The following is an 11477-nucleotide window of genomic DNA, read 5'->3' on the forward strand; positions in this document are numbered from 1 at the left end:
GTGTTGCTTTCCAAATCAGGGCATCCTAGGGCCGGCTCCTAAACTGTCTGCCTCCATGAAGTCCGCCTTATATGGTTCTTCCTGATTTGTAGCTGGAGGTGAGCTTGGAGACTGTCTTACCTGCTCTCATGTTGCTAGTTGGGTCTGTAGGGCAGGGGGTTGATGCCCCTCTTGACTGAGACCACCCTCGGCCTTAGCAGAAGGCCAGCCCCCCATGGAACAGAAGAGATAGGGTGGCAGCTATGCCTGGCAGATGAGAGGAGGGCCCTTCTGCCTTGAGGCCTTCAGAGGGCTCATCCCTTTGGCCCTCTGCTTACCCTTCATAACCCAGTGACCCTTAGCATTTCCTCTCATTTGGCACAGAGACCCATCCTCCCCTCAGGGTCTTCATTGAGTGTTTGGAGATATAGAGACTGATAGAACTCCAGGAGGACTCCTATCCCCTGCCTCTTTTTGGCCCTAAATAAAGCCATCCACAAAGTCCTTGTCCCTAAGGAGCCATGTTGGGCTTGTCTGTGCCAGGGGTAGTCATAGCTGCTATTCTTTGCAGTGGCTTCATCGTCCCTTCTTTCCCATTTCTGCTGGATGTGGGGAGCACAGTCAGGTCAGCAGCCAGGTGCCATCATTTCGGAGTATGTGAGCTTGGATGCTCTGGCCAGGTTTTTGTAGCCACCCAGAATGGTCCTGACTCTCCCCCATTGGCTGCTCTGGCCAAACTGTGGAATGGGTCTCCATCTTGACCATCTCCAGGAGCAGGGTGAATGGGAAATCCACTTGGGGTGAACTTCAAGCAGGCACAGAGGGAAACAGCCTTGGTCAGCATCACAGACCTCGACAGAGCCGTGCTTCTGTTCCAGAGGCCTCTCTGTTCCAGGTTCAGGCCCATGCAGGTTTTAGGGGCAGGTGAAGGCTCCCAGGAGAGGGGGGCCATGTGCCTGCACGCCTGGGTGCATGCCCGCGGGAGGGGTGAGTACTGAACGTGCTCTGAGTCACTCACTGAGTCATGGCTCGGCTGCCACAGAACATTGTTATATAGACATAGAGAAGAAAAACCTGGCACAAGAAGATAGGAAATTCTGTCTTCGCTCCAAACCATGACCAAGAATGGAGATTCCAACACCAGCAAGAATTTGTGATCACTTAACTTGGGTCATGGCCACAATTGCTGCATAGAACATTTGTAATTCAGTTTGATCAATTTTTTCCTAATTTTTTCTTAAGACTGCAACGAAAGTGTGCCCTCATTATTACATTTTTCACAAACCTGTTAGCATATAAAGGGCCTTTGTTTCTCATTACCACCCGGGGCTCCTTAAGGCATTTTATGGAGTGATTTACTTTATTAAAAAGAGCTTTCACCAACTTAAAAATTGGAATAATTGTCCAAATGGTTACATGACTCAGGAGTTCTATATTTTTACTGATTTTCTGGTACTGAAAGAGTCATGTGCTAATTAAGATAACAACTGAATTTATGCTCATGAATGTTGGAATTCTTAGAAGCCACCTGAAACCTTCCCAATGGTCAGGACTCTGGATCCCATTGGCCAGTGCCAACAGGTGGCTCTGGGCTGTGCTGGGGGATACAGGGAACCCAGCTGTGTTCTGCTGGGCACCAATGGCTGCCGATGCATGTGTTTCCTCCACCAGATTCCCTAAGGATGGCACATTGAACAACAAATACACCCAAACCACCTAGGTCAGCTGACTGGTGATGTTTTATGGATCTCTCTTTAAAAGTGTTCTGTTGGCCAGGCGCAGTGGCTCACGCCTGTATTCCCAACACTTTGGGAGGCCAAGGCAGCTGGATCATCTGAGGTCAGGAGTTCGAGACCAGCCTGCCCAATGTGGCAAAACCCCGTCTCTACTAAAAATACAAAAAATTAGCCGGGTGTGGTGGCGGGCACCTCTAATCCCAGCTACTCTGGAGGCCGAGGCAGGAGAATCGCTTGAACCCGGGAGGCGGAGGTTCAGTGAGTCGAGGTTGTGCCACTGCACTCCAGCCTGGGCAACAAGAGCGAAACTCCATCTCAAAAAAAAAAAAAAAAAAAAAAAAAAAAAGAGAAAGTGTTCTGTCTTAATTAAGGATGATGGTTTATCCAATTCCAAATGTTTACCAAAAATCTAAGAAAAGGATATCACCATGATGTTTGAAAGAGAATTTATGCCCTGGTTGTGATGTTGGGGTTTTATTGATAAGAGTTTCAGTTATCTGGATGATATGTGCACGTGTAAGGAAACAGAATGGTTTGCCAGTTGTCCAGGTGGCCATGAAGAGAACCTCTGCAGGTCTAGGAATGTGAAGCTCAGATTTTGGAAACTTGGTGCAGTGTCCTGGGCCACAGGTGAGTGGCTGAAGCTGGTGGTTTGCTGCCATCTTCTGGCCATAGTGTGGAATTTATCAGAAGCAGCTACCAATGAGGGTGTCTGAAGCACTATAAATTGCAAGCCTGGGCAAGATAGCCAGACCCCATCTTTTAAAAAAATCTTTAAAAATTAGCGGGGCATGGTAGCACACACTTGTCTCAGCTATTTAGGAGGTTGAGGTGGGAGGATTGCTGGACCCCAGGAGTTTGAGGCTGCCGTGAAAGATTATGCCACTCCACTCCAGACTGGGTGACAGTGAGACTCCGTCTCTTCAAAAAAAAAAAAAAGAGAAATCACAACAGTGGAATTCAGTAGTGCTGGAGTGTAGTGAGTAATCTTACCTTGTCTTTAACGTGAATTCTGGTTTTAGAGTGAGCTATGTTTTAGGACGTAGTTGAGATAGAAGCTGATAAGGGGTTGGTGAAGTACAGCTATTATTAGTCCTGGGCTAACAGCTATCAGTGAGTGACTAGTCAAGAAAATAGCCGGGCACAGTGGCTCATGCCTGTAATCCCAGCACTTTGGGTGGCCGAGGCGGGTGGATCACCTGAGGTCAGGAGTTCGGGACCACCCTGGCCAAGATGGTGAAACCTCATCTCTACTAAAAATGCAAAAATTAAGCTGGGTGTGATGGTGTGCACCTGTAATCCCAGCTACTGGGGAAGCTGAGGCAGGAGAATCACTGGAACCTGGGAGGCAAAGGTTTCAGTGAGCCGAGATCACGTCACCTCACTCCAGCCTGAGCAGCAGAACAAGACTCTGTCTCAAAAAGAAAAAAAAAAAAGAAAAGAAAACAGAAACCACTCTACGTGTTTCCAATGGAAGGAATTTAAATATAAGGGATTGGTTATGAAAGTGTGTGAAGGACAAAAAGGGTAGTAGTTATCCAGCGGTGAGTGATTATAGAAGCCTCTGTCACCTATAAGCTGGCAAAGGGGACAGCAGTGTTACCCACAGCCCCTGACTGCTGACTCAGTGGCGCCCATGGGAAGCCAGGAGCTGCATGCTCACTGACGCTGCAGGTGCCTGGGAACCTGATATCCTGGCCCCTCCACCCACACTGGTGAGTCGGTGTTGCTGGGGCACCTGCTGCCCTAGTGAATGGGTGCCACCAGGAAGAGGATTCAAGCCTCTCTTGCTCAAGACCTCCTCCACCACCAGACTTGTCTCAAGATCTCAGGCCCAAGAAGCCCCAGGGAGTGGAGTGACAGGAGCCTTGCTCTGGGAGGCAGGAGACCTGGATTCTAATTCCTCCTCCTCTCACTGACTGGGCCTCTGGAGAGAAGGGCGGGGACATTCTGGCATGTGGCAGGAGCCACCCTGTGTCATGGAGTTGGATCCCAAGCTGGCACCTGGCAGGATTTAATGAAGAAACATTTGTCAACTGCTGGATCAGTCCAGCTCCCGGCAGGAAACTGACAGCATGTACCAGGAAAGATGCAGCTGGAAGAGAGTTTAATGAGGGGACTACTTACAGAGCTGCGGGCTCTGGGAAGCTGATAAGGGGCGGTGAAGCACAGCTGTTATCAGTCCTGGGCTCCAGGGGTAGGGACAGAGTAGTAATCAGGACCAGTGGGGCTATGGCTAAAAGTGGAAGCTTTGGAGGGAGGATGCTGGGGGAATAATTACCCTGGCCTCTTGCTCCTCCCCACTGTCCAGACTCCTGTCAGCCTGTCCCGTTGGCCAAGCCACCTGAAAGCCAGAGAGGGGAGCCCGAATGGTAGGGCAGCCTCTGGACTGCTGAGTGGTGAAGAAGTGGGCAGAAAACTGCCTCTGGCCTGAGGACTTGCTGCCCTGCGAGGCACCTAGCAGGTGCTTTGTCATTCAGCGCCACAAGGTCATGGCCATAGCAGGACTTGGTTTCCAGCCCCCTGGCTTGCAGAATTTTCCACCACACTCCATGCCCTAGTGCTCCTTGGGCGGTGCTGCACTGTCCACCTGAAGGATCTTGGAAACATCAAATTTTGGGCATTCTTCACTTTCTCTTCACTTTCTCTTCAGGTTGGGTGGGATGCTGGGTGTGCAAATAGAGACCCAAGGAAGACTCCACGCTACAGTCTGTGTCTACAGCTTCATCTCAGGGCAGAAGTCAGCAGGGCCAGGCACAGACCCATCCAGAGTTGAGGGGGGCCAGGGCGCCTGGTTACCCACACCCAATGAAATGTGTGTGGGGCACTCCCAAGCCCCCATGCAGAGACAACCCCTCGCGCCTGTGCCCAGCCTAGGTTGCTGACTGGAGTGGGGGCAGCAGAACTGTGTGTGTGTGTGTGCGCGCGCATATATTTGATGTATATGTTTGATGTGTGTGTGTGGCATTGGGGACAGGCAGAGGCTGTGCTCACTGAGGAATGATGTTCTGGTGGAACACTCCATGGACTTACAGCTTGAGAAGTGGGCTTTGGCCAGGCCCTGGCACTGACCACCTAAGAACAGTCATCTCTTCCAAGCCTGTGGTTCCTCTTCTGTAAGGTGCGAGTCCCTAACCATCTTTCCAAAGGGAGCATCCTGTGCAAACTGTCACAGGAGGCGGAAGGACCCTGGTCACCCTCAGAGCCTCTAGAGCCTGTGGGCAAGAGCTGGCCCTCAATGCCGAGGTGCCAGGTCTGACGCTGGTGAAGAGTGACCCAACTGGGCGACTGCCTGAGGCCTCGGAGGAGGACAAGGAAGAAGCAGCAGGGTACACACCTTGCCCTGGCCTCTCCTAGGGTAGAGGACGGTGTGAGCCCACAGAGGCCGTCATCTAGCCTGAGAGGTTTCTTGCCTCTTCCTCCCATGCCCAGGGTTCTCCCTGGGTTCTCCCAGACTGCAGAGCAAGATCCAGGCTCCCCACGATGCCAGAGGCCCTGCCTCTATCCTCTGTCTGACCAGCACCCCTATTGCTAACCCCACACATGAAGGATACTGTTTTGGCATCATCATTTGTGAGGGCCAGGCTAGGGAAGGGTGGAGAGAGCCTCCTTCCCCAGGGAGGCTGAACCCAGGGAGATGGAGTGACATGCCTCAAAAACACAGCAAGTGGGACTAGAACCCATGTCTCCAGATGGAACGCCAGGCTTCCACTGCTCCATGCTGTGCAGGTTCCACCTCCCACCCTGCTGCTGTCACCGGGGGGCCTCAGGCCACTTCCTGAGCCCCTCTGTGTCCTCAGTCCATGATTGGACTGGGGGTCCCTGGGTCCCCTGGAGGACTAGCCAAGCACAGGTCCTTCTTTGCTTCTTACTCCCCACCCCAGTCTCCTTGTTCTTCAGTCTTTTGCTTTCTCACTGGCTCCCTTCTCACACCTCCCACGGCTATGCCCATTTCTCCTTTTAACTCTGTCAACTTTTGGATCCTATATGCCTGTAATCCCAGCACTTTGAGAGGCTGTGGTGGGAGAATTTCTTGAGCCCAGGAGTTTGAGACCAGCCTAGGAAGCATGGCGAAACCCTGACTTTACAAAAAATACAAAAATTAGCCAGGGGTGGTGGTGCATGCCTGTAATCCCAGTTACCCAGTCACTCAGGAGACTGAGGTGGGAGGATCACACGAGCCTGGAAGGTTGAGGCAGCGAGCCAAGATTGCACCACTGCACTCCAGCTTGGGTGACAGAGTGAGACCCTGTCTCAAAAAAAAAAAAAAAAAAAAAATTATTGAGGGCAGGCGTGGTGGCACCCGCCTGTAATCCCAGCACTTTGGGAGGCTGAGGCAGGAGGATTGCTTGAGCTCAGGGGGTTGAGGCTACAATGAGACATGTTTGTACCACTGCACTCCAGGTTGGGTGACAGAGCTAGACCCTGTCTCAAAAAAAGAAAAAAAGGAGAAGCTACTGAGTTGCCATAAAACCATGTGCTTCTGATTGAGAGTGTGTGTGTGTGTGTATGCTTTTATAAGGGGATAAAGTATTTACTTGTAACCCAGGAAAATATATTAGTTTCCAGATTAACATATTTTGCTGCTTTTCAAATTATGGTTTCTAAATATTTCATTTTTTTCAAGTTTATGCCAAAATAATTTGAGGTATTGCTAATCTTTCAAATGTGAGATTTCCAACAATCACAAAGGAAAGTATTCTCCTGAAAGCAGCATTTTGGTAATCATATTATATGAATTTATTTGAATTATTTTATTTCCCCTTTTTATTGAGATGGAGTTTCACTCTTGTGGCCCAGGCTGGAGTGCAATGGCGCGATCTCGGGTCGCTACAGTCTCCGCCTCCTTGGTTCAAGCAATTCTCCTGCCTCAACCTTCCAAGTAGCTGGGATTACAGGCGCCTGCCACCATGCCCAGCTAATTTTGGTATTTTCAGTAGAGATGGGGTTTCACCATGTTGGCCAGGCTGGCCTTGAACTCCTGACCTCAGGTGATCCACTCTCTTTGGCTTCTCAAAGTTCTGGGATTACAGGCATGAGCCACCACACCTGGCCTCTTACTGAGTTTCGAGAGCTCTTTATATATTTGGGATACAGATCTGTAGGGGTTTGAGGGACCTGGGAGCTGATCGAAGAAAAATATGTGACCATGGGAGGCAGCAAACTTTACTGAGTGGGGCTTGGGTAGGGTTGTGTGAGAGCATGAGACCGTCTAGAGGCTTGAGGTGCAGGAGCCACCATCCAGAAGGGGAGGAGAGCAAGGGAACACTTGGAGAGGAGATGGGAGTGGGGACCTTTGTGTCTAGGTGATATTGCTCAGCAGCAGGGGCGTGGGAGCAGATGGGAATCTCTGGGTCAGAGAGCTCTGAATGGCTGTAGCAGCCTAGGGTGTTATAACCAGAAGGCACTATCTTACCAAAGGGCAATAGCTGTCAGATGAGGTCTGTGGGGAGGGATGGCATGGGAGATAGCATGCCAAGCAGGCAGGCTCTAAAGGACTAAAAATCTGCTTGTTTGGGCCATTTAAAAAATAATTAGGTAGGTAAAAATTTGAGTTTGTCCCCAGAATCTTAGGCTAATGGGTCTCAGCCTGCATCAGACAGTCCAGGGCCAGGCGTGGTGTCTCATGTCTGTAATCCCAGCACTTTGGGAGGCCGAGGCAGGCGGATCACGAGGTCACGAGATCGAGACCATCCTGCCCAACATGGTGAAACCCCGTCTCTACTAAAAAATACAAAAATTAGCTGGGCTTGGTGGCATACGCCTGTAGTCCCAGCTACTCAGGAGGCTGAGGCAAGAGAATCGCTTGAACCTGGGAGGCAGAGGTTGCAGTGAGCTGAGATTGTGCCACATACTCCAGCCTGGTGACAGAGCAAGACTCCGTCTAAAAAATAAATAAAAAATAAACAGTCCCGGAGTCAATACTTGGAGGCTGTCTTTGGCTCATTTTTAACAATTGATCCCATGGTCTGAGATTCTTTCAAAATTGTGGCCAGCACTGTGGCTTACGCCTGTAATCCTAGCACTCTGGAAGGCTGAGACAGGATGGCTTGAGCCCAGGAGTTTGAGGCCAGCCTGGGTGGCATAGTGAGATCTTGTCTTGATCTCTTTAATAATCATAATCATAATCTACATGGTATGTTATTTTGTAATGCCTGGGCTTGGAGTCAGTGAAAGCATCTTTAGCCCCCAGAATACTGCAAGGGTACAAACTACAATTTCAAAGCCTATTCACAGCCAGTCTATGTATTTAGTGGGAAGAGCCAGGCAAAGGAGAAGATTTTGATATATCTGTTTAGCAGAATGATATATTCTGGCCCTTGGCTGTATGTCCCTAGCTATCTATAAAGCTTGCTGTAGACATCCACATACAGTGAAATGTGCTTACAAGCACATAGACCCCTCTTTTAGCAGCCAGAAAGTAATGTCGGACTAGGTACAGTCAACACCAGTGAGGGTAAGAACTTCTCAGGTAAGGAAGAGGCACAGCAGCAGAGGAGGGGTTAAAATCATAGGCCGTCTGGAACCAGCAGCAGAGGATCCATTTTTCTCCCAAGTGTCACCCAACGTTGCTACCTGGTCCAGGGGCAATTAGAATTTTATCTCCTGGGCATCAGAAGCAGGTCTAGGTTTGTCCCAAGTGCTTTCCATGGAACACATATGTGGGTGGTGATAGGGATGCTTCCATCTCCTGTGAAATTTTTACTGAATAGAACATGTCAGTCAAATCTGTAAACCATTCCCATGTTATCTTGAATGTCATCCATTAAAGTGATGCCATCTGGTAGAGGTGCTCTCATAAAGGGAATGGCCTTGTGTAATTCTCTGGAGTCTAGAGTTAGCTAACCTCCACTCAGCAGTAGTGACTAAGCTCAGGCCATACTGGGAAATGGAAGAGGCAAGATGGTAAAATTCAACACCCCTTCTTTATGCCAGCTACAGCCAGCCATTATCCTTCAGTGCCTTGCTGTGCCCTAGTGACCTATTTATCACCCTCACTGGTAGGGGATGGTTAGCTAGTTCCCACTGGATGTTGCCTACCAAGTAGTGCTTCCCGTGTCTGAGGAAGAAAGAAAATCAAACCTGGATTACTGAGTCTAAGTCAGAAGTGGGTGGCCATAGCCACCTAAGACCAGAGGGATGGCCACTAAAGAGGTGTTAGAATAACACTAGATTATTTCTGTGGCTTCTCTTAACTTTTTCATTCCCAATTAATCTTTTTTTTTTTTTTGAGAGGGAGTCTTGCTCTGTCACCCAGGCTGGAGTGCAGTGGCGTGATCTCGGCTCACTGCAAGTTACGCCTCCCAGGTTCATGCCATTCTCCTGCCTCAGCCTCCCGAACAGCTGGGACTACAGGTGCCCGCCACCACGCCTGGCTTTTTTTTTTTTTTTGTATTTTTAGTAGAGATGGGATTTCACTGTGTTAGCCAGGATGGTCTCGATCTCCTGACCTTGTGATCCGCCTGCCTTGGCCTCCCAAAGTGCTGGGATTACAGGCATGAGCCACTGCGCCGGCTTTTTTTTTTTTTTTTTTTTTACAGATGCCTAAACCCTCTTTATTTCACACAGCTATGCAAATTGTGAGGCCAAGGATATGACTGCAAACAATTAAAATTTAATTTACATGAATAAGCTTTCTTCCCCATGAAAATACTATGTGTTGCTTCACACTTGGTCTAACACACACACAAAATCCCCACCCTATCTGACACCGACACACTCAACATCCAATATTAAGTACAGTTTCTATTTTATTTTTCTCCAGAGAATAGTCTTCAGTCTTGAAGGACTCAGCTGTTTACGTGGGCTTTGGTTGGGGTCATGGGGCAGCACCCGCAGGTCTAAATCTGGGTGGGGGTTTTCGGTCCTTGTGGCCTTCATGAGATTGATTCCTGACTACTTTGCTGTGAATTGTACAACTCACACAGTATTAATAGCTTCACATACAGCTTGGGAAGCACATAGGCATCGAAGACGCTTGCTTCAGTAATGTCCCTGACTGCTGTGGCCTCCACTATGTTTTGAATGACGAATTTCTTTTTTTTTTTTTTTTGGAGACAGAGTCTTGGCTGGAGTGCAGTGACGCGATCTCGGCTTACTGCAAGCTCTGCCTCCTGGGTTCATGCCATTCTCCTGCCTCAGCCTCCTGAGTAGCTGGGACTACAGGTGCCGTCACCATGCCCGGCTAATTTTTTGTATTTTTAGTAGAGATGGGGTTTCACCATGTTAGCCAAGATGGTCTCGGTCTCCTGACCTCATGATCCACCCACCTCGGCCTCCCAAAGTGCTGGGATTATAGGAGTGAGCCACCGCGCCCGGCCTTGTTTGTAGTTTTGAACAATGCTGAGGTGCTATACATGCTTTGCTCTGGGCCACCATGTTTCTGGAAAATGAAAGCCCAACAGCAATTCAATTTTACCCACCTTTTAACCTAAGTTATCTGGGAATTGCAGATCCTTGTGGGATCCTACTTATTCCTGTTCCCTTTGGCAAGTGACATTCTTTGTACATGATTCTACACATTTCTCTCCCTCTGTCTTATCGTCTACCTTGGTCTCCACTGCCCATGTATTACCTTATAGAATTTGTTATCTCTTACAATCAAGAAAATGGTTTAACTAGATCTCTTCAGCCATGTCATATGACCACTTCCATTGTTCTTTAATTTTCATTTTCTTCTAAGGGTCTCACTCTGTTGCCCAGGCTGGAGTGCAATGGCACAATCACAGCTCATTGCAGCCTCAAACTCCTGGGCTCAAAGGATCCTCCCACCTCAGCCTCCCAAGTAGCAGGGACTACAGCCATGTGCCACCACTTCAGGCCACAACATCTAAATTTCACTAAAATAATCATTCTGGGCTTGCAAACGAATTCTCTTTACTACATTGCAGAAGATGATGCAAGGTCAATTTTGTTAGTTTCCATATTACGTGTTCAAAGAATACATCACCAGCATGCTGTATTCACTTACTGTCACCGTAAGTACTATGCTTGCATTATCACACATCACACTGGAGATGCAGCTGTCAATGGAAAAATAAGATCATCAGTGAACAAAAGAAAAAGTAGGTATATCCATTGTTAATACTGAATTGGAACTTGACTAAGATATCAATATTCTTTCCAGGGAAAGTTACACTGATTATTATTTGCAGGAATAGCAATCTCAACCTGCTCTCAAATATTATTGCCAGAATTGTCAGTATCTGATTTGACCGATTATCTGGTTTAATGATGATTGGAGAGGTTTTTTGTTTTTTGTTTTTTTTTTGATACAGGGCCTCACTGTGCTGCCCAGGCTGGAGTGCAGTGGCACCATGTCAGTTCACTGCAACCTCCATCTCCTGGGTTCAAATGATCCTTCCAACTCAGACTCCCAAGTAGTTGTGACTACAGGCACACGCCACCATGCCCAGCTAATTTTTAAAAATATTATCTTGTAGGCCAGGCATGGTGGCTCATGCCTGTAATCCCAGTACTTTGGGAGGCCGAGGTGGGTGGATCACGAGGTCAGGAGATCAAGACCATTCTGGTTAACACGGTGAAACCCCGTCTCTACTTAAACTGCAAAAAATTAGCCAGCGTGGTGGTGCATGCCTGTAGTCCCAGCTACTTGGGAGGCTAAGGCAGGAGAATTGCTTGAACCCGGGAGGTGGAGGTTGTGGTGAGCCGAGATCACGCTACTGCACTCCGGCCTGGGCGACACAGTGAGATTCCATCTAAAAAAAAAATGTATATAATATATATATTTTATATTATATA

The 11477-nt window shown here is 48.5% G+C and overlaps 1 protein-coding gene across 3 annotated transcripts in view; it reads right to left on the reverse strand.

Moving 5' to 3' along the window:
* Positions 1 to 10641: 10641 nt before the first annotated feature.
* Positions 10642 to 11477, reverse strand: part of FBXW12 (F-box and WD repeat domain containing 12) — a 23250-nt gene continuing 22414 nt past the window's right edge. For all 3 annotated transcript variants that reach the window (XM_011981001.1, XM_011981002.1, XM_011981000.1), the window contains one exon: positions 10642 to 10738. In XM_011981001.1, the coding sequence (XP_011836391.1) occupies positions 10642 to 10738 (97 nt within the window). The remainder of the gene's footprint in view (positions 10739 to 11477) is intronic.

This window comes from Mandrillus leucophaeus, unplaced genomic scaffold, assembly GCF_000951045.1.
Source record: "Mandrillus leucophaeus isolate KB7577 unplaced genomic scaffold, Mleu.le_1.0 Scaffold22, whole genome shotgun sequence".
Classification (NCBI taxonomy): Eukaryota; Metazoa; Chordata; class Mammalia; order Primates; family Cercopithecidae; genus Mandrillus; species Mandrillus leucophaeus.